Below are 27,704 nucleotides of genomic sequence, written 5' to 3'. Positions count from 1 at the left end.
CAAACTTAAAAATACGTTTCTTCAATAAGACGTAGATAAATGAAGCACTTTCAAACCGTGGAAATTTATCTTTCTCGAAATATATTATAAAACGAAATTAACTTCTTAATATAGTGATCAATTTTATCAAGTAACTAAATTTGATAAACTTGTATTCTTCGTTAAAACACAATAGATTTACAGTGTTAAACACTAATAAAAATTTATGTTATAAAGAGGAAACATTCGTATTTTTACCCCGTAGACATTACGTCTACGGGGTACGGTAATGAGCATGATTCCGCCATATTCCATGGTCACTAACTTGCTTAATAATATGCTTAATAATTATCCAGATTCGATCACCATTTATCGCATAAAAGAATCAACAAACATCAACCCATCACTATCCACGAATCGAGCTTGAATCTTTCGTAATACTTTGTAGGATTGATGGGCCGTATTTCGTAATTATTTGTAGGATTCATGGACCGCCTTTCGTAATACTTTGTAGGATTAATAGATTGATACGATTGATCTCCGACAAAACCCAACACAGTATTACAAAAATGCATACGAAATACCAAATACCAACGACCTCGAGCACCTCCAACCGGCGATAAATTCGCGTACCGCATGCTCTTGCGATTATATAAATCTTTTTCCCTTCCACAATCCCATTTCATAATTCACAGACATCGGCAATCACGATTTAGTACCACGCGGAGACACGCTACGTAAATTATTAATACATTTTATTTATGTTTGTCCATGTAACAGAGGGTTTTGGTAATGCGTATCTTCGACGTATTGCATGATTTTGAACCAGCGGTAGTTCTTTGGTGGACTTTGGACTTTAAATGAATAAGTCGGGGCTTCGAGATATTAACGCGTTTAAACAATCTAACTTCATATGTTTGTATTAATAAGTACCAGCTGGAACCTGCGGCTTCACTCGCGCGGTACACGGCTAAAATGTATCCCATGTGTTAATCCAGACTTTAATCTATATCTGTACCACATTTCATACAGATCACAACAGAGGTTTTGCGTGCAAGTGTAAGAGTCACCCATACATTCTTACAAGCTTTCGCGTTTATTATAGGAAAATAAATAAATACATTTTTGGGTCGAATATATTAATGTCAATGTATTTATAGTGTGTAATGAAATATTTATGTGGTAAAGGAATCCAATCTGTGTATTTCCTTATAAATGTGATTATATCGTAATATCAAAGATATAATTTTATATTTGGAGCAATATTGAGGGATGTAATCTTTTATTCATCAAGGAAAGTTACATAACAAACGCTGTTATGTTTAGTTACCGACGCGTCTTAAAGCAGTACTAATTCCAGCGTGTGAAAGTGATGACGCTAACCGACTAATGCCAAAGTAAATCTGTCTGTCCGTCCGTCTGTCTATCTGTATTTATCTCTATCACGCCTAAACCATTCAACTGAAATGATTAAATTTGGTACAGAGATAGTTAAAGACAAGACATATGATAGTTTATGTCGGATATCCCACGGAAACTGATACTGTCAAATAAGTCCGGGATTGTATTTTCTTTTAAGCAAACGGGCAAATTCGCGAGCATAAGCATAATTTTATATATTTTATAAAAAGGCAATATAAATTGTACAATTTAAATGTCCTTACGATCATTTACAAATACAATTAACCATATTAATTCCCTTCAAGTGCTAACAAACGATCAGCATTAAATTACGACGCAGAACCATAAAATCTCATTAATAACATAACAATTATTATAATGAAGCAGTATAAACGTGGAAGTTGGTACAGTTTTACGCTTCAGAGATCAGAGCAATGCCGGATCATTAAATACGTTTGGGGAAACAATCGATATCCCTGTGACCCAATTTTGTTGTAAGTAAATTCATGATATGATCACATTTGTAATGTGAATCGTGTAAGTAATTTTGCTTTGATGTGACAGTTTTATACAAATTTTATATAATTTACGGTAAATTGCTTACAATATTGACGATAATAACAAAAACTATTAAAAATAAATACAGTTTAATTAACTGTACACGCTGTTATAATATACGTAAGAAAGTTATTTAATCTTGTCGATCCTAATCTGGAAAATAAGATGAACTCATGAAATTATTGTATTGTCACCGATATTCGCAAGTGTTCTGTAGCCTATACAAAGTTTAAATTAATTCAGGACTTTTAAACTGCGTCGAAATTGAATCTAAATGTTACATTTGACATACAAACATACAGGTAAAGCTAATAAAAGCTATTAATAAGGAAAGTTTGTTTGATAAAAATGAAACATGATAGATACTTAAAACACATTTAATTATAATAACGGTACGTACAAGTTTGGACATAATATTTGCATACAAATATACTGAAAACATTTTTTAAACAACGCATCTCTTCGCTATTTATTAGGTTTCTAAGTTAAATTCAAACTTTTACTAACTCAATGTCTTATATATGAGATAAACAACAAAATTCATCATCAATTATTCTTTGAAAGTAAATTGAGGCAGATTTAATCCAGTGTTACCCAGATGTTGAACGAAACTCCAAAATAACACATTTGTATCACAATTGAACCTAGACGTAAAAAAAATTGACGTGTCAATAATAAATCAGAAAGAAAGAGAAATTTATTACAGATTTATATTTACAGTACAAAGACCTATGGAAAGACAAGAATAAGCACGCCTTCGATGAGAAACCTGAAGACCACACGTCAATTAAACATCAGCTCACGACTGGCTTACATAATATCAAGCCAATGTTCAAGAGACCTTTGCTGTGGTTTTTGATAATCTTCTGTATATTGAACTTCATTTCTATGAAACTGTAAGTATTATTCATTCATTCGTATTATTTTAAATTTTGTGTGTAATTTGTAATATTTTTATTGTTATTGGAGATTCCATTGGATTGGCCATTCTGAAAGTAATGATCAAACAAAAATATCTTCAGTCAGGTTATTTCAATTTCCACTATTTTTACTACCTTTTCACCTACGTCACCTAGGGAAAAAGTTATTTACCGAGTTATCCCCGCATATTTCCCCTTCCCGTGGGAAATCCTTGATAGAAACTATGCTGTTCCTGGTCTCAACCTATGACTGTATCAAATTTTATCCAAATTGGATCTGTAGTTTAGCCATGAAGAAGAGACAGACAGACTAGATAACTCGCGCCCGCTAGTCAATAAGGAACATTGAACCATTGAGAAAACATAGAAAAGATACCATACTGTCGGTTAACAATTGCGAATCGCATTTTATATCCATTCGAATTCACAACGAGTTTATATTAGAAATGGCAATTCTATTATTAAGCAATACATTAGAATGGGGATAAAAATCAGGTGCAGTGACCGCAAGCTCGATTTATCACCAGTAATTTGAGTTTAATAATTGCATGGTTTGCCATCCACAATGTGCATAATTTATAACAAAAACGCTTTGTTATCGTAAATTGTGATTGCGTTTGTTTGTTACCTGAATAGGTGGTTTAATTTAAGAGAGATTGTAAAAGACTTAACATTCAGTCCGCGGTTTTACTTGGACTGTAGGTGCTGAAGTGGAAGTAAAGATTTATCTAAGAAAAGATGTTAAATCCGACTATAATATTATAATTGCGAAAGTTTTTAAGGATGTGTGTGTTTGTTGCTCTTTCGCGCAAAAACTGCTGAACGGATATTCATGAAACTTTTTAGTAATTTAGCTTTGATATCAGAATAATATAATAAATTATAATTTTAAGGTTTTTTATGATTTGGTGATAATGTTATATTATATGATAACTGTCAAGTAAGTCGGAAAAAAGTCAGCTCCTGACAGCTATATTGGCGTGCGCTGCCCTAATCGTTGGAGTTACACAAAGATAATTACTGTAGGATTATTTGTCTTAAATATTTCTAAATAAAAGTTCTGGACAGATATATCTTGAGGAATTTTGACAGAATAGAAAAAAAAATTTGATCACGAGGCGGGATATAGTTGTAAATAAAAAATCTTCTGTGATTGAAAAAATCTTTATAATACTTACTAATACAAGCTCGCCATTGTTTATTAAAATACTGCGACTATTCTTTAAAACCTAACAGCTAAAGTGAATGTAACCCAATCTACTCCATTAGTGCTGCAGTGGTTGAAACTCAATTTTGTTTATTGAAGAAAACTTTTGCGAGCACTTTTTGTGTCGCCATTACATCAGATCTTTAAAAATTATGTTCTGACTTATTTTGGTTTTTATGGCTTATATCAATAGAGGCGAGTTATATAAGGAGTTTCTTCTAAAGTTTTGTTATGGTATTTCCAAGGAAAGTGATATTGCTTTCAGCCTCTTCTATACAAACAATATTTTAGGAGTTTTGAGTGGTTTTTAGAAAAAAGGTATTGCCATAAGCCGAAAAAATATTACAAAGAGACAAACTTTTAAAGTAATTAGATCGTATCGAATGCACTGTTTTATTTCATAAACAGTTTGTAATCACTTTTTGCCTTCGCAATATTGTGGCGAAATCAAGACAGCTTTTATTAAATTCTAGACCAACTGATTATTCAAATATCGTTTTTTTTTACAGTTACAGTGTACTGAGAATGTGGTTCCCTCAGTTGTCAGCGATATTTGAACATTACTCCAGCCAAACGACTGACATGTGTGTCATGCTGGACACCTACACGGAGGACGTTAAGTTGCGGTCTTATAATATTAGCAGTGTGCATGTTTGCATTCCTGTAAGTATATGTTATTATATCATTCATTTCTATACCATGGTCTTATAAAACATACTCTATAATTTTATTTCTATTCCTGGGTACGTGAGCATATACTTAATAGAAGCAAGCGTATATTTATATAAACTCGCTCTTAAGGTTACTTGTGAATTAACGTATCTTGAACGTTAAAATGAACCTTAAAAATCAAAACAACTGCCCCCGACCCAAAAAGTTGACTTGAAAATCTATTTCTTAATATTTACTAAATTGAAATAGTTGTTTTTATGTGTCATTTCCAGTGGGTGAAGGATAAAACTCGGTATAATAATAACATTGAGGATGTAAATTAAAACACATGATTCTATAGCAGCTTCCTTTTAATTCGTCACAAAATAATCTACAAACCCCCTAAAAATATTTTACAGTCTGCTAGCATATATACATTTATCTAAATAAAGTGACTCCAAAAATATTCCAGCACGATTCGTTACCTGAATAACTCACTCATAATTCAAGTAGATATTTCTGACATTTTGTATCATTCTGAATATTCTGATTATCATCTTCCAGGCACGCAGTGGTACCGAGACGTACATCAACAGTGTTATATTGGGAACCATTTGTTTTGTTCCTTTCGTCATTAGCGGAATACTTGTCAACAAAGTTGGTAAACGCAACCTCTATCTCATATGTGGGACTATCTCGATCGCATTAACTATGGCGTTGCGATGGACGAATTCAAAGACGGCTATGGTCTCCTTATTTTCTTCTGATGTCGCTGTTTCACAATTGATGTCTAGTTTAACTCAGACGATGGTTCTTGAATATTTTCCGACTAGCATACGGTGAGTTTCTTTAGTTCTAATATATTACCATAAATACTTTATTCAGCACCACTGTTAATACAGTAGTAATCCATATCACAAATAAGGCCGTCTTATAACTATTACGCAATCTCCTCCAGGCAACTTATTAGTGTTACTGTTTTTATTGCATAATAGAATAGGGTAAGTGGGTGTGCAGTGATGACATATAATGTAATCTTTATACCAAGATGACATTTTAAAGTACTCACCAGTATCCATAAATGCCCACTTTTCTACATGAACTTTTAATTTGTCTCCACGGTAACGTATACTTCAGCAAATATCATTCCTAATGAACTTCTATAACCTTATGTTTATTTTTATTAAACTTTGCTCTACTGATATGCGGGAGATGTTCTGTATTTAAATAAAATGTCAATATCAATTTATATCCAAGCTAAAGATATTGAAATCGTGATTGAAGAACAAATTTAATAAGACCGGATTTTATGACGTGATTCAGGTGTAAAATGGATATAATTAGATTACTTTTTATAGCAGTAAGGTTTTAAGAATCATTGTGAATCGTGACAATTATTGATTTTCCTTGGACATTGTTAGTCAGGGAATGTTTATTTTTTGCTTTATAGTGCGGAAAATAAATGATAATTTATTTATTTTATATGGACGACAATATTTAAATGAACAAACGGATTATTGAGAATATTTCAATATTCAAACGAATTGATACAACGTATTTTAAATTTTGTGTAAAAAAAAATAAATAAAAATAGATCCTTTTCAGTTATACAATATAATATAATACATACATATAGAATAAAACTTTTACTTCAACTGAAAGAACCAGATTCGCTTAATTTTTAACTTGATTTCTTCTCACATTTCAATAAAGTTTCACCTTAAAGTGTTTCATTCTTAACTTAAATCTGTACGACAATAGACTCGAAGTTCTTTGTTATAAGAAATTTCTTTGAACATAGCATTCTTTTGATTTCTGAAGCGATTAAGAACGAGTCGAAAAACTTGAGAAGACGTTCTTATAAAATGTAATTATTTACCTAATACCAGTTGCAACATTCAACTGTTCTGAATATTTTTTCATTTATTGGCGATATAACTATGGTGTTATATTGAATAACTATATTAGTATGAAATTCAATTGAATTTAAAAACTTTCACAATTATAATAACACACTGATATTATAATTGTGAAAGTTTTTTTATGTCATAGTCGGCAATGGAGCTGGTGGGTCGCCTGATGGTAAGCGCTACTACCGCCCATGAACATTTGGAGAGAGAGGTGTAAGGTCTGCAATTGACCTTATGCCTCTCCAAATGTTAAAGTAAAAAAAAAAAAATAAAAAATTGAATTGACAAATGTTTAGGGAAATTGACTCCAATCACAACTAAGTTTAAACATCAGTCATTTGCACTTTTCCAACAAATTAATACCATTATGAAGGTAGCTGTAACAGCTGACTAATCTCTTTATAAATAATATTCGTATTTTTCGCTTTCCCAAATGATTAACGATGTAAATAAGTGAAACACGAAAGATGATATCAATTTGATTAATTACTCCAAAAATTAACAGTCAATCGAATTAGCGGATAGATGAAGTTAGCTATGAAGTTATTTTTGAAATTTTAATTAATTCACATTGATAAGATTTTGTGGTAACAAGAAAAATGATTTTTATGTTGAAGACATTTTAAATGAAAGTGTGATAAGTATTGGATATATTAAGCATTATTACGTGTGATATAACCATTGATATATTGCATTACCAGGGTAGTTAATGTGATGTATTTAAACAGTACTAATTCGAACGTGGGAAAGAGACAGCGCTATGAAGGTGCTCTGTCGCCATCACTATCCCACACCTGAATATATAGGTTAATCTAAAACATGCTTTAAGACGTCACTGTTACACCCCGGTTTCTATAACACATTTTATTTTTCAAAAATCACTTATATATTCTCCTTCATAAACATGATTGGGTATTTTTAACAAATTCTACCTGTCAAATTATGCAAAAATTTACTTCGAAATAATTAAAATACCTTTAACACAATTGTAACAAGACAAAGTTGCATTTCATTTATAATCCTACTCATATTATAAATGCGAAAGTTTGTAAGGATGTGTGTGTGTATGTATATGCTCTTTCACGCAAAAACTACAGAACCGATTGCAATGAAATTTGGTACGTAGACAGCTGTACAACTGGAATAACATATAGGCAACTTTTTATCCCGATATTCCTACGGGATACGGACTTACGCGGGTGAAATCGCAGGGCGCAGCTAGTACTTAATAATCTCTAAACAAATCTAGCTGGATAGACAAGTGCTTGAATAAAAACTAACAATGTGTATATACATAGACGTACACGATAAGGTTATGTTATTTTTTCTGTTGCAGATCGCTAGCCATGTCAATTGTTATGACTGTCGGTAGAACGGGTACCGTAGTAGGTAATGTCGTTTTCCCGATTCTTTTGGATATGGGATGTGCTGTACCATTCTTCGCATTAGCTGCTATAGTTGCTGGTAAGAAACTTCTGGAATGTTCTAGAACTAATACAAACTATTACGTTGTCATGTGAGGTTTAATATTTGCAGCATATATACTTATATCAGTTTCATTATAGAAGTTTTTTGCGTTTTAATATCAATGCGGAATAACCAAATGTATGCTATTGTATGAAATACTTTTTCATTTTAATTGTTAATAAATATTATTTAACACTATTGTGTTGTTGTGTGCAAACCCCAATCGACGAGGCTTCATACCTTTACTCATTAAGATAGTTTATGAACGTAAACGATAAATGTTTTCTACGAAAAATACAGTCCAATTGACAATGTCCTCTTTTGAAGTCGGTTGAAAAGAACCAGCGTCCCGGGGATGAGGTCTCAGATTGTAAAATGGGACGAAATGGCAATAACAACATCCAACATAACAAACATCTATACATCCATCCATTCATACTTACAAACTTTCGCATTTATAAGATTAGTAGTATGTTTAGATTATAATGAGGATAAATTTGTTATAATTATTTATATCATTTACAGTGACTACAGCAATGGCGGTGATGATTCCAGCTAAGAAGAAATAAAAGTTGTAAATAATGTTTATTATTGTATGTATAAGTTGTATTTAATTGTATATGGTCTGAATTTGTATACATTGTGGTGTATTATTTTGTATAACAGACAGATGTAGCGTTATAGCCTATTAATAAATATCTGCATTTCTACGATCGTGTATTTTATTTAAACAAATTAGTGATCGGTTGTAATGAAAAATAGATCAATTTGTTCTTAGCCTATTTACATACTATTACCTTAATGTATATAGCTATAAGGATAATCTGAGTCCTTAATTTCATAATCAAACATTTTATTTGAATAGGGATAAAACTACAATTTACAAATGTTGTTAAATATATACCATGACAAGGGTTTTATTTTATTAAAATCTTTATTACTACTATGGCAAAAAACTATGCAGAAATAAGTAAAAATAAAACAATAAAACATCAAATACAAATACAAATAAAACATTGATAATAAATATAGAAACAAAAATAACACGTACAAAAAGTTGCAATATTGCTTCACAAAACTTCGAAACTGTCTAGTTTCGAAAGCAGGTGTCTATCTAATATTCTTCTTTGTAAACAAATGGAAAACCATACCCTTCGTTATCTAATGTTTATATACGCCTTTATAATTGAAGTGATTAAATTCGGTAATAATGACTGAACGACCAAAAATGATCAGAAATTCGAAAGAATATAAATAATTTGATCACGAGGCGGAATTTGAACTTGCGTCATTCGTCGTACCCTGGCAACGGCGTTTATTGAGAAATCGAATTTCTTCTGCTCATTTTCTTTCATGTGTCTAGGAGACGCCAAAAGTTATCAATTTATGAAGCACTAGCTGCGCCCCGCGGTTTCACCCGCGTAAGTCCGTATCCCGTAGGAATATCGGGATAAAAAATTGCCTATGTGTTATTCTAGTTGTCCAGCTGTCTACGTAGGTACTAAATTTCATTGCAATCGGTTCAGTAGTTTTTGCGTGAAAGAGCAACAAACACACACACACATCGTTACAAACTTTCGCATTTATAATATTAGTATGATATGATTTGAATGCTATTTAACTGTACTAGTTATAAAGAAAATTACATAGAAAAATTCGCTTTACTCACATCTCCAATCACAAAGGAAAATATTTGTGATAAAACATGCTCTAGTAACAATAAATTTAATAACTCTGTCGACATACACTTGACCAGTATGAGTCATCATCATGATTCGCAGTACAAATACGATAGTGCCGCTATTTCTGACGCAATGTTTACGTAATAAATCAAAATATTTCTGTCTGCTTTTGTCAGAAATAGAAAGAACTGCCCAAGCGACCATACTAAAATAACTTTGATAAAGTTAGAATACTAATATAATAATAATTTTAAACCTCTAGAACCTAGGTAAACAGACTTATCAATTGCGCACCGATCTTATTAAATACACGCAATATTTAGTTGTTGAATTGGATTATTTACTTTTCCAACAAATACTTATATGATACAAAACCTTTGTAATTTAGGAGGCAAAGTTAAGTCCCGTGTCCCCTAGTGGGGTATGGGGCAGATGATGAACATCTGTTTCACTGAACGATTTTCTTTACGGACAAGTAGGTGATCAGACTTCTGTGTCCTGCCAGACCGAGACATTTTTCCCTTGCGTTGCGTCCCCACCGGGAATTAAACCCAGGACCCCTTGGTTCTACGCTCACGCGTTAACCACTGTACCAAGGAGACGAACAAATTTAGGAGCCAAAATGCATCTAAAATTGAATACGACATTGTATTTATACAAAGAAGATTTTCCTTTGCGTGATGATTTAGCGCCTAGTTAATTGGGAAATTCTATTTAGATGATCACTAAATGCAGAAACAAATGAAGGTTTTTAAGGAAGGTATGTAATATGATCTCTTTCATGAAACTAGTAAAAGCTGAGACATATTATGATAAATATTACCTAAGCAATCGCGTAAAATTTATTTACATTACAAGAAGTATATAATTATGATATAAGAAAAACCCATAAAACGTAAAATGACGTAACGTAAAAATCAATATTTAACCAGTGACGTCTAATCTTACAAAATTGAAAGCTTTCCTTGTTGCGAGAAAAGTAAATATAATTACTAACTAATTTCAATTAAAATATTTACTTTACAAGATAGTTAAAATAAATAACCTAAAATATGTCACTTTGTTTGTCATCCACTTTTCATATATCTTCGAAATGCGATGCGAACCAAGCGAACGCGAACCAGCGATATCATTTTTTAAATTTGCAAGAATCTCATTGTTATTAAACAAATCCAAAATACAAAAACCTATTTAGCCTTTATTGAACTTACACATGGCAATTTCATAATTCATATTTATTTTACACTTTTGTTTTCACAATCTGTGCATTTTTCTTTTCCACTTTACTGAGAAGCTATGACACTTTGGGTGTATTCATGGTATCAATCATATTAATAAAAATAAGCACATAAGGAAGAAAAAACTAAACATTGACAATTTAGTCACAAACTTCACAAACCCTCTAAAATCTTTAAGAAAAAGAAATAGAAGAAGCAGTACTTTTACTAGCAGGTACATAGGTATATATATAAAACACATTTCAGACTAACTTACAAAACACCATAACATCACATTGTGTCAATGGGCTGCGAAATGAAACTCCACAATTAACAATGTTTATACAATTCCAGCAAAACACAATGAAACTGTGTTATAAGCATTTTATCTTACGTCAATATAGCATAACCGCTTTCATCAGACCTGCGTCTTGTATTACCATGAATGGGAATCAAAACCAATCTCATATTTTCAGAGGTCATGATAAAATGGTTTGTAACTCGGGAAAGATAATAATTAATGGTACAAATAACGCAGTAGTATATTGAGTTTGTTGCGTGAAGAGGCGTGAGACATGATATAATTAAGCATTAATAAAATGGGTGATGTGAATTTGGATCATGTTGGAAGTCGTATGTATTTAAAAATTATTACTAAATATTAGTAAAAAGTGAGGTACTCCTTTCGTACGATGAATTTACAGTAATTAGTTTTAAAGAATCATTAATATACACAGTCTTAAGGGGGCTTCGAGAGTTATAGTAACGCACGCACATGCAATCAGCGGCCTCGCCCGACTCCGTCGGTACACAGGGCCGCACGCACACATGCGTACTTATCACCTATCAAAAATGAAAATCCTCTATTGAATAAAATCTATTGATTGTATCTTTGATGCTTGTAGAAAATGTACGAATAATTGATTAAGCAATTTCAGCTGAAACCAGCAGAACAGCGATGGATGAAGTAAATTTAGCGCTAAAGGAATGCGGTTTTGGGAGGTTCCATATTAGGTTATTATTTGCATCATTCCTGGGGCATACGGCGGGAGTTGTTATATCGTCTACCACCCCATATATATTGCCTGTTGCTGAGTGCGATCTAGATATGGGCTTGTTGGAAAAAGGAATTTTAAACGCTATGCCGTATGTTGGTTAGTTAAACCATAATATTATATTGTTATCACTTACCATGGACCGAGTTTCATAACCTAACATGCAGAAGGACGACTGCTTCTTAAGAAATCAATAAAAGCTACCAATAAGCGGACCAAATTGTGTATAATTAAATGGTAACATTTCCTCGATTTCTTTTATAAAACAGTGTGGTATTATTTCCAACCTCTTATTAAGTCTCAAACTAAGGGTATACACACTGCTATCTACAATAATATGAATAAATATTTGAATATTTCACTCATTAAAGTAATTGAGTTCTATCCGCACAATATGTATGTATCTATACAAATAATACATGTTGAGAGTTTGTTTGATTTTTCGCGCTAATATCAGGAACTACTGGACCGATTACATAAATTCTTCTCTATATATTTACTAATATTCGCTCATCTAAAATCTTTAAGTAAGTACCCTCTCCAAAAAAGGAATAATTTTAACAAGGCATAATGCGATTTTCTAAAAAACTATAATATTTGAAGTTACGACACTTATTTAATAACTTATTCACAGGAATGATAGCTTCGTGCTTGGTGGCCGGGTTTCTAACGGATACTTTTGGACGGAAGAAGTTTTTACTGATTGGTTTTGGAGGCCTCTTTATATTTTCCATTACCTCAGCTCTCAGTCAAACATACAATATTTTGGTGACGTCGAAATTTTTCGAAGGTTTTCTGCAAGTATTTTTCATACTGTTTATAAGTTATAATGTAAGAATATTATAAATGTGAAAGTTTGTTTGTTTGGATGTTTTTCCGTCAATCACGATGAAACTGCTGAACGGATTTTGATGAAATTTGGTATGAAGACAGGGTATGAGCGGATTTGGGTGATAGGATACTTTTTTCCCGATTAATTTCTCCCTTGGGATAATACAGGACTCTTGATATCCGGTTTGAGCCGGGACGAGCATCTAGTTTTAAAAGTATAAGTGTGCATGAAATCGGAAGTACAAAAAAATCGATTACTGAGTCCTGATCACGGAGTTCTGTCCGTGTGGTCAAGTGTTACCAAGTTACGGCGAAAGACGCGGGTTTGAATCCTGCCTCATGATGATTTTTCATACTCTTTAAATATTTTTAATTTATAAAACACTACTTTTGCCCGGCGCTTCGCACGGGTTAAATTTGGAATAGTTAATGTTCATACATAATTTACACTTTCCTCTTAAATCTCTCTATCTAGTAAAAAAAACCCCATCAAAATTCGTAATATGTACTTTTAAAGATATATGCATAGGGTAAGACGCGGGAAGGGACATGCTCTATACTATGTAATGATTTGAATGCTTCAAAATATAAGTATTCTACTAATATTATAAATGCGAAAGTTTGTAAGGATGTGTGTGTGTGTTTGTTGCTCTTTCACGCAAAAACTACTGAACCGATTGCAATGAAACTTGCTACGTAGACAGCTAGACACCTGGAATAACATATAGGCAACTTTTTATCCCGATATTTCTACGGGATACGAACTTACGCGGATGAAACTACGGGGCGCAGCTAGTCTTTTATAATAACAAGCTCACTTATCACGAAATGGCAAACATTTTTAATTACATTGCAATTAAATCATTGTGAAAAATAATTGATTCCATCAATCATGAACAATTTGAGGTAATTGTCTGCGCCGATACAAAGGCAATTGTTTTGTTTCATTAATTATTTCGTTGATCAAAAGCTTTATGATTGCTAAAATTCGTTAGTAGATCAAAGGCTTTTTGATATTGGCTTTGCGAGAGAATCGTGTCAACAATAGTAAATACAGTATACCGTTCGCAAAAATGGCTGTCGTTGCAATTATTAACGATTCGGTTTTAACTTTATATTTAGTGCAACACAATTAGACATCTTCGTTAAGAATAAACTTATTTTGATGTTTGAATTTAATGCTATTTTAATAAGCAAGCTACTAATTACGTCAAGTGTTTGAAAACCTACAAATTTAATGAGTATCAAAAACAAAAGAAAAAAAAAAAAAAACATTTGTATTAAGAATCTTCTTTGGTCTTGGGATCAATGGTTAAAGATTATATACTTATTTAAATTACACCAACTGACGCTCCCCAAAATATTGTGAAGAAAAATAAAATAGCTCTCCGTAGACGGGGATTATTACGAAACATTAATTACATTGCTGTAACCATTTTGAAAAACATGACATTTATATTGCAATTTTCAGATTCGCCATGTCATTTAGTCCACTTTTGGCGCTTTCGTCTGAGTTGTGCCACACAGGGATCAGGGACCGGATTATGCTGGTTCAATCCTCTTTTGTGGCTATTGGACAAGTTGTTCTTGCGTTTGTTAGTTGGGGTATACTAACCAACGATTGGACAGATTCGTATTTCAACGGAGTGTTTGGTAATTTCATTTTGATTTGTAATTTTATAGCAGTAAGATTAAAATGGATTAAATTTTTTCTGTTCAATCGAAGTCGCATAGAGTGAACGAATAACGAATAGACAATAAAATAATTTGTTTGACTAGTGAATCTAACTCTAAATGCTAAAGAAAAAAGATTAAAACGGAGTATTAATGTGGTTTGTAATTAATTTTAATTAACATCGATAACCTTCAAAGAAGGGTAATTTTAGACTTGTTTTTATGCAATATTGCAGCAACAGCAAAGTTCAATTAAGTATCATATTTTATGCAAAACGTACTAAAAGCTTTTAAAACGATGCATTAAGGAATATTGAAATAGAATAAAAAACTATTTCCTGTCATCAAAATAAACTGTATGTTTACGAAACGTTAACAAGATGATATAACTTTTATTTGCAGTTCTCCACACTTGGAACTTTTATCTCTTGATTGTATCATCTTGGTCGCTGTTCGCAACGGTTTTTTATGCATTTATTCCGGAAAGTCCCAAATATTTGGTAACTCGGCACAAATACGAGGAAGCCAGGACTGTGCTCATTCAACTGTACACAGAAAATACGGGGAGAGCTGTGGAAACTTTTAAGGTTACATCCAAGAATTTACAACTGGAACTCGCAGATTGTAGCTCACTGCAAAACCTTTTTGCTGCTTTGAATGAATACCGACAAACAGTTTTCAGACCTAAGATATTTTCATATTTCAATTTCTAAGTAAATCACTCATTCAATGAATAGTAAAATTCTTCACGATCGCAATACATCTTCATTCATGTTTCAAATTAAATTTACAGTATGCTAATTTGTGGAAAGATAAAACGAAACAAGTTTTTGAAATTGAAGAAAGCAAAATGAGTACGAGAGAGAAATTGTCTGCGGGTTTGGAAAACATCAGGCCAATATTTCAAAAACCCTTGTTGCTTTATCTTCTTTTCTTTTGTTCAATCAACTTTTTTACAATGCAGCAGTAAGTTTCATGAATTTTGAGAGTATATTGAGCTTATAAAATACATTGGCTTTCAAAATGTATCTTTAGAATTCTGTGTTTTATACGATGTTGATCCATAGTGAACAGGGAATGAGACCCTTTTAGAGATAAATTACTGATTGGTTTTATTTATAAAACACATCATCAATCTTCCTTGGATTTATGTCCAGTTTTGTCGAATTCAATATTACTATCGATTACGGGGATTGAACGCATCAATAGGTTCTATTGCTTTCATTTACCAAGGTTACGTAAATGCAATAATTTTTAGTAAAGACCAAAAAAAACATACTATACCACAGTCTAAATTCACTTCCGTCTCTAGTTCACGAAATTACGGCTTCTTAATTACAGATACAACGTTCTTAGACTGTGGTTTCCTCAGCTGTCAGCGATCGTGGAACATTATCGTCACGATGACTCAGAGGACTTCTGTTATATGTTAGACGCGTATACATTAGATCTGAGGTACAGACTAACAAATATTACGACAACATGTGTTCCTGTGAGTAATGTTTGCTGTTTGTTTTTTTCCTCTTTAATTCTTATTACTACTACATCCTATAACATAAAATCTGTAGCCCTGTATGCTTAGATCTTTAAATTAACGCAACAGATTTTGATGGGTTTTTTTATAATAGATAGTGATTCAAGAGGAAGGTTTATATGTATATATCACGTATTTTTGTAGATGTGCAATGCCGGGGCGGGTCGCTAGTTAGTCTATATTATATTAATTAATTTTAAGATTATGTTAACACACTAGAAGGCTAAGACGACTTAAACTTTTGATGAAATGAGATGAAATGAAATGAAATTAAATTTAATTCTTTATTGCTTATTTATTTGTTTATTTTTATTTATTTATAATACTTTATTGTACAAAACAGAATATGGCACGATGTATATAAAATATATAATATGGCACAATGATATTTTGTACAAAAGGCGGCCTTATTGCTAGACATTGCATTGCTTATAAAAAACAAAGAAAAACTGAACTACATTAAGTAATCAAAAGGCGGTCCTAACGCTAGGTAGCGATCTCTACCAGGGAACCCTTAAAGTAACAGGAAAAAAAATAAATAAAATAGTGGGTGAGCAAAAATAAGGCAATTAAGAAAATAATTTGAGGATGGTATTAAATCATAATATACATATATGAGATGGCGAAAGGATAGAAATTCTGTTTAAATAATGTTATTTAGAAAATATGTTCTAACATTACAAATAAAATAAACACAAAAAAATTTATGTAAGTTCCAAGAAAACACATAATAACAGCTATTGATTATCTTATATATAAAATCAATTGCTCTTGTCTGCTAAAATTCGGGAATGGCTGGTCTGATTTTTATAATCATGGTTTTGTTGCATTTTGTATAGTCCAGGTTCAGAGAAGGTTTAAAAAATAAAAACAATACGGAGGCAGACGAACCCGCAGGCGGGAAGCTGGTCTTGTATAAAATATAATGTATTAAGTGACGTTGTTTTACCAAACGCAATTTATCTATTTGTACAGTTAACATCACGAAAAAAACACCAACATTTTCTGTTCCCAGGTACGCAGTGGTACTGAGACCTATTTGAATTCCGTCATATTAGGCTTTATTTGCATCCTTCCGAACATAGTAACGAGTTTGCTAGTGAATAAACTGGGTAAAAAGAATCTACTTATAATCTGTGGCTTGATATCCACGGGCTGCACGGTTGGGTTGCGATGGGCGGCGTCTAAAACAGAGCTGGTATCATTATTCTCTATTGACGTATCGGCTGCCAGGGCAATGATAAGTCTGACTCAGGCTATGGTACTGGAGTATTTCCCAACTAGTGGCAGGCGAGTAAAGATTGTTTAATCGGTGATTACTTGGGTAATTGCAGAAGTAATTTAGACCTTGAGTGTTAATCTTGAATCTTTAAATTTCTATCACAGCTTTAAATTTGTAGAACATACGTGTAATCTCATATAATGTAAATCGAAGGATATTGCATACGTTATTTTTTACTTACTCAAATCGTACTGTCGTTACATTTATTTATTCATTTTGTTATTATTATTTTTCATTCATTTTTTGCCTTCAAACAATCACACATTATTGGTTTATAACAAGTGAAATCAGGCTTCCAATTTATAGCTTACCTACTTTTTTAATTTACTTTTGAATAATAATAGCCTATATCATCATTTATATTTGGTTAATTAAAATAAATTAGAAATAACATTGGCCCATTAAAGACCCCTGTGGAACGCCGTATGTAATATACATAAGTATACCGATATTAATTTACAGGTCGCTAGCAATGAGTTTCATAATGATGGCGGGTCGCACTGGGACCTTATTTGGGAATGTCATGTTTCCAATATTGTTGAACATAGGATGTGTTGTACCACTATTTTCTTTAGCAGGCCTTTTATTCGGTACGTATTTGTTAATACTTTTATACTGATAAATGTTATAAGATGGCATAATATCCTGCTTTAATGTGGCTATGAATTTATTAATTTTTTCTGTTTGATTGTTACTTAACATATAATTGTTATTAGTTATTTGATTTTTATATCTGTTGCCTTTATTTAAGATTCTTCAAACTATTTAAATGTATTCTGTTTCAGGTATTACTTCACTGGCATTGTTTTTACCAGCCAAGAATAAAAATGATACTTGAAATTAGTTATAGCACAAAATACACGATTACTCAGGAAACGATCATTAAGTTAGTACATCGGATTTATTCAAATGTAATATAAGTATGCTATATTTAAATAATTTATAATAAGATTTTGCAACCAAGATCAGCTAGTGACATTACATATAATTTATCCTGTACAAAGTCTTTTACTTTTAACCTAATAAAGTACCATTGAAAAATTAAGTAATGAAAACACAAGACTACAATATCGTCAGAAAAATGTTGAAATATTGGTAAATGGAATATTATTGTTTGGAATGTAGAATATACCTTTATGTTTCTACGACTAGAAAGTTTAAGCTATGCTAAACCCAATAAAATAAAAAAAATAGAACATATTGCCTGTAATATAACAAAAAACAATAAGCATTTTAACCGAAAACATTTTGATACTCCCCAACATAATTACAACGAATACATTTGTAAAAATTTAAAACACGAAGCAATAAAAGCAAATGGTTTCAACGCAGTCCCATAAAATTGCGCACAAATCGAGAGTTTAATGAAATCGATAACAACTAACAGTCTCATAACAGTAATTAAGAACTTAATTAAGCCTTACATATCCCTCGGCGCTCACGTAGAAACAATTTTCAACGGACGGCCGACGTTAATGGATATTTTGTTCTTAGATAGCTGTATTTTACTATGACCGTTTCTAGGGTATTTTTAGATCTAGAAGGCTATAGATTGAAATATAGTGTTAATCATTTATTCATCAAACTAGATTTATTAAAAAAAGGAATAATCCTACTAATATAATTAATGCGAAAGTTTGTGATGACGTGTGTATGTTTATTACTCTTTCACACAAAAACTAATGAACCGCTCGCAATGTAATTTCGTACGTAGATAGCTAGATAACTGGAAAAACATATAGGCAATTTTTATCCCGATATTCTAACGGGATATAAACTTACGCGGGTGATACCGCGGGGCGCAGCTAGTTATTCATAATATTCAAGCTGAATAAAAACATTGTTATAAACTAACAATAACAATGTTTTTATTCATCCATGTCCATGAATAGCTTATTTTTTCAATATTACCTCCGTTTCAGAATGCGTATACGGAGACTATTTTTTTATATGTATCTATCTATCTGTTCACTATATGGCTCTTAACGTCGTTCCAGTTTTTACAAGGTCATCCTTTTTTTATTTATTTTATAGTGGGGAATTCTTGTATATATACCCACGGCCCCCGGGGAAGAGATCGTGGGTTATTTCGGATTCCTACCAACTAAAACCCTACTGTGTTCCATCTATTCCATCGAGCCGCATAAGTGAAGGGGCCACGGGTGCTTGTTAGAATTCGACTTACAAGTTCGTTCTACTAATATTATAAATGCGAAAGTTTGTATGTATAGATGGATGGATGTATGGATGTATGTTACTCTTTTTCTCGAAAATTGCTCATCGCATATGTATGAAATTTGGTGCAAAGATAGATAGAGTCTATATTAACACAGAGGCTTTTACCCGGGTACCAGGTGAGTGACGCTGCGGGTTACAGCTAGTCATCATTTAAGAACAGTATAATAAGAAAATTTTTTGATATAAACAAACTGTTATATATTTTTATTGATAATTTTTACCTTCTACTTATACATGTTTACCAATACTGATGTATGTAATTATAAAATTGCCTTTATGTAAAATTACCTGAAGAAAATTTTGCTCAAAAAATTCCAGGCAATTGTTACCATGGTAACACGGTCAAAGTAATAGGAAATAATCTATTACAATTGTGATCTTGGACCTTCAGTAAACACATAAATAGTACCGTCTTTGACTAATTAATAAATATCATTCTCATCACGTTACTATTAATATTCATTTCTAATTATTTGCGGTACACAGCTTTCCAAATAAATGATATTGGATGCGTAGGTGTTGTAATAAATGTCACTTTCTTATTTTTCGGTAATCTATTTTGCTTAGTAATTATGTAGTTAAATGTCGCAATACGTATCAATGTATGACACCAGAATAATTTACAATAGTACGGATACAAATTTATCTTAAAGAAACATTCATTAACCAATTTTGTTTGAACTTCCTCTATGATATAACGGAATGTGAAGCGCGGCTTGTGAGTTTGTGGTGAGAAATTTGATGGCTCAAGATAAAATTGTTTTCTCACTCCAAGGTTGAAAAGATAATAAATAATTTGAAACATCATTTGGTACAGTAGCATCGCACGTTTATCAGCTTGAAGGGCTAGGTGTTATTTTTGCACATTATTTTAAAGATCATTTAAATAATAGAAGTGAAAATGAGTGAGGTAGATTTGAAGGTTTTGGGACAAAGTTGTATGTATGACTTTTATCAAGTATTTACACATCAATTACCATTTATATTTCAAAGCGAAATTAAAGTATTAAATGCTATTCTATTTAGGATATCAATAAAGTTAAAGAAAAGACGTCTTACAATTGGTTTGGTGAAAACGGATTTATCACTTATTCTTTTCTTAGTGAATGGCTTCACCCAATAAGGTTTAATTATTTAAATTGACAATTTCATTGACGTTTGTGCCTGTATATAGGTCCACAGACTATATTAAGATTAATGACAGCTCAGTAGAGATAATCATTTTTCTATTATAATGACAGTTAATTTTTTTTTCTTCCATTAAGGCAATGAGTTAAATTTTACTGTAATATTTTAATTGTCATAAGGTTTTCCAAGGTCGTTATTTTAATACGAATATAGAAAGTAGAAACAAAGTATCGGCCTATTTTTTGATTGATTGCCATTTGAGTTATAAGATCGTTCGTTCGGGTTCGATCGGGAGTTTACTTTGTATTATGCGGATTTATTTTGTAATGACGTAATTTTTCTACAATTTTGGAATTACTTGATTATACATATCTCTATTAAGTCTTTTAATTTAATAATATTTGCTAATTGTAAATCAGAGGCGCATTTTTTTAAAAGCCAGGGACATGTCTTAATATGTAATAACATTTTTTCTTTTTACTTTACTTTTTGTCCTTTGTTTCATTAAACGTTTCAAAAAATTATGAAATTGTAGTGAAACGTTTGCAATACCAGGTTCAGACTGAGCACTTACCATAAAATCGTGTATGACGAGTAGTACCTATTGTCTAAGATACAGGCTTGTCCTACTTTAGACACTAAACGTGTCTGAAGCTAGAAAAAAGTACATAGTTGAAGAATTTTTGAGGTATTATTCAGAAGTTATGTATAATGCATTATTATTTTAGTGTTATTTCTGCTTATGCAATTGAATAGATTCGGAGTGTTCCGTAAAATATATAAAACAATATGTAAACAGCTACATTTATTTCACGTATATTCAGACTCTAATTTATCACTTGGCTAAATGCTATCCATATCGGAATAGCTGTTTTTAAACGGATGCGTGACAAACATACATTTACTCGATAAAGAAAGATAGTATCATTGATATTAATAGGATTAATCAATGTCTACTCTAATTTTTAAATATATAATAGATATAAATAATAGACATATAATTTATTATTAAGTTTAAATTTCTATCTTGATTAATTTTTTAAGAATAGAAAAAAATGTTACCTCGCCTCGTTATCAAAATTGGAATAAGAAATATGTTGTATTTCAATCCAGAAAACTATAAATTAAAAGTATGTCTTCGTAATAAATAATCTTAAAACGACCAAAATTAATTAACTGGTAAAAACATTATTCCAGTGTCACAAGAAACTCAAGCGGCCAGAAATATATTACAGTATATTAACATACTATCTTTTGCCGGCGACTTCGCACGCTGTATGTTCGAATTAGTACAATGGATGTCATTATATATATAAACTGTCCTCTTGAATCTTTATCTATTGAAAACCCATCAAAAGCCGCGTAGTCATAAAGATATGATATATACATAGGGACAGACGCGGGAAGCGACTTGCTTTATACTATATAGTGATGATAGATTTCTATAGCCTTAAATACATTCTATAGATTTATATAGGTTTACAAATGTAGAAGTCTAGCGCCCAGGCTTCGCCTGTGGTACATCTATAGGCTATAGCCTTCCTCAATAAATGGGCTATCTAACAATTAAATAATTTTTCTTAACGGACCAGTACTTCCTGAGATTAGGGTGTTCAAACAGACTCTTCAGCTATATAATATTAGTATAGATTGTGTACCGTGTTCTTGATGCAAAATACGAATTTAATTCCGTTTAATTTCAGCCCAAGATGATCCCGAACACAATATACCTACAGCGATGCAAGAAGTAAACCTAGCGTTAAAAGAGTGTGGTTTTGGACGTTTCCACGTGAAGCTACTGCTATCAGCTTATGTAGGTTATACGTGTGGATTGGCTGTGTCCATGAACACTCCATATATATTGCCTATAGCTGAATGCGATTTGAATATGAGCTTGTTACAAAAAGGGGTGCTGAATGCTATACCGTATGTTGGTGAGTCAATTAATTATCAGTACAATTCAACATTTTACTTTAAGCTTTAGAGCATTCATTTACTGTATAAACGAGATTTTTTAAAGACTAGATATATGTTTGTGTTCTGCGTGTGAATAGATGTTTGTTATGTCTATGTCAAAACAAATAGATAACGCGACGGGATTCGAACCCGCGTCATACGTCATTGCCACGGTATTGCGAATGACACGAGTTTGAATACTGCGATAGAATATTTTCTATTCCTTAATATTTCTTATATTTAACATGTCAATTAATACATTTCATTCAATTCATTCGATGGATCATATAAAAATTTTTTTAACTACCCAAAAGCTAAAACGAGATATTATATAACATTTTGCTGTCCGTCTCTCTGTATGTCTGTTCGTCCGTTTGTCAGCAGGCTATATCTCGTGAACCGTGATAGTTGACAGTTAAAATTATTAGAGATGGTGTATTTCTGTTATCTCTATAATGAAGAAAATAATAAAAAAGCGGACCAATTTGTTTTCGCTGATGCTTTTTAGTTAATTTGTTAGGGACCCTTAGTGTCGAGTCCGATTCGCATTTTACTTCCTACTAATATTATAAAAGCGAAAGTTTGTAAGGATGTGTGTGTTTGTTGCTCTTTCACGCAAAAACTACTAAACCGATTGCAATAAAATTTGGTATGTAGATAGCTGGACAACTAGAATAACATATAGGCACCTTTTTATCCCGATATTCTTACGGGATACGGACTTACGCGGGTGAAACCGCGGGGTGTAGCTACAATTTCTATACGTATAAATTGTTGTCTATTTGAACTAGATAAGGAAATGTTAAATAAATAACTTGAAAAGTTATAATAATAGATAATTATAGTACAACGACTTGACGATATTCAAGATTGCGTATTACTGGCATGTAAGACAAAACATATAATGTCATCGTGAGGAGGCCTGTTTCCTCTTCCTCATACTTCCCCGTCCATTCCTTCTTTCCAGTCGACAATAATTTCCTTATCCTTTTAAAGCGGGGAGCGCATTTGTAAAAGCACTGCCTCTTTCATGGGCGGTGGTGATCGCTTACCATCACGCGAACCACCAGCTCAGTTGCCCACTTAAGGCAGAAAACGTAAGTTTTATACACCAACAAAACTTCATTTTTGAAGACGTATTTGGTGATTATAAGTGCCTACTTCTACCTATTATATTGAACATTAAATTTCTATATGTATACTCTAATCGCGTAAAATCAAACCGAGGGAATGTATTACAAAATATTCATCCAATCAAGATGAATGATCCCACAATAAATTGGCCTTATTTAATCTTCATCAAGTTTTGCCATATTAAAAGTTGAGTAAAATATTAAATGGAAAGTCGTTCATAAAATGTGATTAATGAAAATCCTCGATAATTTTATCCAACTTTATAAGACACCAAGCGTTCTATATGATGAAGGGGTGATATTAAATTTTTCATTGACCTAATATAAATGCCTTTAGATGATATTATCTTTATTACTTTAAAAATTTCCTGTTTAGTTGATATACTACATGTGTGCTTTAACGATTTACCCTATTCATCATCATCATCATCATCATCAGCCCATATGTTCCCACTGTTGGGACACAGGCCTCCTATGAGGGTGTGTAGGTATTTACCCTAATATCTATACTAATATTAAACAGAGGAAAAGTTTGATAATTTATGAAATTCTGACGTTGTAGGGTTATCCCAGACGTTATTCTCTGGACCTACTGAAACGATTTTAAAAATTATTTTATCACAAAGTTATTTGTGTGTGTCATTTCTTTTTCCCGGGTAAACCCGCCGGGAAAAGAGGCTAGTTATATTAATCGCTGTCCAAAATTGGGTGGAGTGTTTTTATGTATATTTATTTGACATGCTCGCACATGGATAAGCGACTGAAAAATTATTAATATTTTCTTGAATGGTCCTTATAATGTTTTTTATTTGATAGGCTATAGGGTCACAAGCTATTTTTACCATGCTTTTTTTGTCATAGTATTTTCGCAGATCGATTTCAGATGTATCACAGATTAAAAAATAACACGTAGCGTTCACTTCGTGTCAATGAAATTGTTGCCTGCAGGCAATTTGGAGGCAAATTGATACAATAAAAAGAAAACTCAAAAGTTCTGAAATAAAATTTTAGTCACTCTTCTGGATCCGTTTTTAAACGTTTTTCCATTGAAGTATTTTGTTTATTTAATATTTTATTTGCTATCGTTTATATGTTGAAGTTTGTAAACTCTTTTTGTATATTTATGGTTTACATTTTTTGGCATAATTAATGTTCTGAAATAATGCAGTTCAAAGTCCACTTTGCATAAAATTTGATTACCTGCTTTTTAATAAAATAGTATTTATTCTGAACTACCATACTTTACCAATATTTAATTTTTGTGCAAAATCTATTCCAGTAACAATTTTAAATGCATATACTAAACATAATATATGTTGTATTTATTTGTTTCAGGAATGATTGTGTCATCATCAGTAGCTGGATTTTTAACTGACACATTCGGTCGAAAACGGTTTATAGTTTATGGATTTTTTGGAATGTTCATTTTTACCGTTATTTCTGGTTTGAGCCAGAGATATTACGTTCTAGTAACATCGAAGTTTTTTGAGGGATTGCTGTAAGTAGTTAGATTTTTTAATAATTTCTATGCTTCTTAGTGATATTGATTTCTCTTCATAGAACTTTTAGTGATTTTTTTATCAATTTCAAAATGTTTTTATTTTATATAAAAAATTAAGTATTAGCTTCTAAATCTGATGAGAGTCAAGATAACAGAAGGTAATGTTAGAATTAAAATCGTGATTATTACGAAATAAATATCATTAGTTCCATATTGTCTTGGACATACGGCATACATCTTCCAAACTAGTTCCACTGATCGATTCTGTCTTAGGTGTAAGTTAGCCTCTGCTATTCGGATACTTTTTGTTTTCACAAGAAACCGATGGAATGATTATCCGAATTTAAGTGCGTTAACCACATAACAAAGGTGTTCAGTTAGTGTGAAGTGTGATGTGATTAGTAAACACGCCAATTAACATGTTATCTTCAAACAGATTTGCGGCCTCGTTTAGCCCATTCTTGGCGTTAACATCTGAACTGTGCCATTCCGGTATCAGGGATCGAGTGATGCTGGTCCAATCGTCCTTTGTGGCCATCGCACAGATTTCTGTCGCTTTAATTTCCTGGGCAATCCTGAGGTATGATTGGAGGGATACGTTGTTCGATGGATATATTGGTAAGTGGATAGTTACATTTGGCCACGTTTTATTTGGGACTTTATATGATAATTCAATAAACTATTTAGGTGTATGTTGATCTTTATATCTTTTATTTGAAGTACATTTAACTTTATTCAAATCCAGTTGAGCAAAATAAATTATGCCATGAGTAGGATTTTGAAAAATATTCCGCTGTCTAATTTAAATTAACATGGAGATCCGTTACAAAAATCAAAAGTTATAAGAATCATAAATATAATTATATATTATCGTAGAAGCATGGCATTACAACCCCAAACACGTCTCTATTAACACACGCGGTTAATATCCTTAAGATCGTGTTACTAGATGTAAAAAGAATATTTCTATATCTAACAACGATGCCTGAAATAACATAGTATATAGTTATAGTCATTGTCATCCACATTTATTTTTATCTTTTCGACCGAGTGTGAGTGAGTGATTCATGAGAAAGTTCATATAACATGTTTCCATTCCTATCCAAATGTTCATTGGAGGTGCTGGTCTCTTGCGACCGACCTACCATTTATTATGTCATAGCGGGCAACTGAGCTGGTGGTTCGCCTGATGGTAAGCAATCACCAGCGCCCATGAACATTTACAAAGGTAGTGTCTCTGCGAATTTAGTGCCCGTTTTTAATGCTTACGGGATAAGTAAAGGATAGACGATTGGAAAGAAGGAGGACCAGCTACACTATGTCACAAAAAATTGTAACAATTTTCAACGCTAAAATGTTTTCAGTTCTCAACACATGGAACTACTACCTTCTAATTATGTCATTCTGGTCGCTCCTTGCGAGTATCTTATACATGTTTATTCCTGAGAGCCCCAAGTACTTGATAACACAGCACAAATACAATGAAGCAAGGTCGGTCCTGATTCAAATATACAACGAAAACACGGGAAAACCAGTTGAAAGTTTTAAGGTATATCTCTAGACGTATCGTAAATTTATTTCATATTCGCGAAATTTCGGTTATAAGATCAGTTTACAGTTTAAAAGATTTTAAAGTTGTGCAGCAAATTCTGTTGAATGTTTATACGATTTAAAATATTTTAAATTTGTGGAATTAGACTCAATGATTAACTGATGAATCAACCAGATTATGTTTAATATGCTTTTCCTGCGTCTTTGTTTCGGTGATCGAAACTTCAAATTTCTCAATTTATTTGTACCTGAATAAAAATTGAAAGTAAAAATATTAATTTACAAAAAGCTAACAAAAATATGCAATTCAATATTTCATAATAATATAATGACACTCATCACAAAACAATGGTTTCAAACCTGTAATAATGTGCGTCCATAAGCTAAAATTCAATCACCATTATATTGAACGTTAGAGAAAGAGACTTCAACATTATAAAACAAACAATAAATAACGAACTGAATTATATCACTAACCATTCATAATAGTTATTATATATTAACAGTATGCAAATTTATGGAAAGACACAATGAAACAAGATATAGATGAAACACCGGAAGGCGAACAGAAAAGCCAACTATCAGTCGGGTTTGAGAATATTAAACCGCTGTTTAAAAGGCCATTGTTGTGGTATCTCTTACTCTTCTGCTTTATAAACTTCTTTACAATGACGCAGTGAGTAAATTTACTTAATTGTAATGAAATTGTTTGATATTTTCTTCTATTGTGTGCTGTTTAAAAAGAGCTTATTTCACTATAATTAACAATATTTTACACAATGTTTCGAACATTACAAGAAATATTACAGCCACAAACAAGAACGCTTTA

The 27,704-nt window shown here is 32.1% G+C and overlaps 4 protein-coding genes across 4 annotated transcripts in view; 3 read left to right on the top strand and 1 right to left on the bottom strand.

The window, feature by feature from the left end:
* LOC119831895 (synaptic vesicle glycoprotein 2B-like) overlaps positions 1-8,662 on the top strand; it is a 29,367-nt gene extending 20,705 nt beyond the window's left edge. The window contains exons 6-10 of the mRNA XM_038355465.1: positions 2,659-2,834; positions 4,575-4,685; positions 5,355-5,555; positions 7,963-8,090; positions 8,619-8,662. Coding sequence (XP_038211393.1) covers positions 2,659-2,834; positions 4,575-4,685; positions 5,355-5,555; positions 7,963-8,090; positions 8,619-8,662 — 660 coding nt within the window. The remainder of the gene's footprint in view (positions 1-2,658; positions 2,835-4,574; positions 4,686-5,354; positions 5,556-7,962; positions 8,091-8,618) is intronic.
* The window catches only part of LOC119831719 (hemicentin-2-like), a 250,092-nt gene that overhangs the window by 150,647 nt on the left and 71,741 nt on the right, over positions 1-27,704 (bottom strand). The window lies entirely within an intron of this gene.
* On the top strand, positions 11,592-18,206 carry LOC119831894 (synaptic vesicle glycoprotein 2B-like). The gene is made up of 10 exons (XM_038355464.1): positions 11,592-11,625; positions 11,931-12,146; positions 12,682-12,844; positions 14,350-14,531; positions 14,955-15,139; positions 15,346-15,518; positions 15,894-16,007; positions 17,179-17,376; positions 17,831-17,958; positions 18,154-18,206. The coding sequence occupies exons 1-10, from the start codon at positions 11,592-11,594 to the stop codon at positions 18,204-18,206; spliced, it is 1,446 nt and encodes a 481-aa protein (XP_038211392.1).
* LOC119831718 (synaptic vesicle glycoprotein 2A-like) overlaps positions 22,473-27,704 on the top strand; it is a 9,360-nt gene continuing 4,128 nt past the window's right edge. The window contains exons 1-5 of the mRNA XM_038355193.1: positions 22,473-22,668; positions 25,159-25,321; positions 25,761-25,942; positions 26,689-26,873; positions 27,382-27,551. Of these exons, the coding sequence (XP_038211121.1) occupies positions 22,473-22,668; positions 25,159-25,321; positions 25,761-25,942; positions 26,689-26,873; positions 27,382-27,551 (896 nt within the window). The remainder of the gene's footprint in view (positions 22,669-25,158; positions 25,322-25,760; positions 25,943-26,688; positions 26,874-27,381; positions 27,552-27,704) is intronic.

Source organism: Zerene cesonia, chromosome 14 (genome assembly GCF_012273895.1).
Source record: "Zerene cesonia ecotype Mississippi chromosome 14, Zerene_cesonia_1.1, whole genome shotgun sequence".
Classification (NCBI taxonomy): Eukaryota; Metazoa; Arthropoda; class Insecta; order Lepidoptera; family Pieridae; genus Zerene; species Zerene cesonia.
The sequence above is the reverse complement of the archived record's forward strand: the minus strand, read 5'-3'. Positions and strand labels throughout refer to the sequence as shown.

Coding starts and splice junctions, on each gene's coding strand:
- LOC119831894 (XM_038355464.1), top strand. CDS start 11,592: ATGGGTGATGTGAATTTGGATCATGTTGGAAGTC. Junction 12,147..12,681: donor AAACGCTATGCCGTATGTTG/GTTAGTTAAACC, acceptor ACTTATTCACAG/GAATGATAGCTTCGTGCTTG. Junction 14,532..14,954: donor GTATTTCAACGGAGTGTTTG/GTAATTTCATTT, acceptor TTTTATTTGCAG/TTCTCCACACTTGGAACTTT.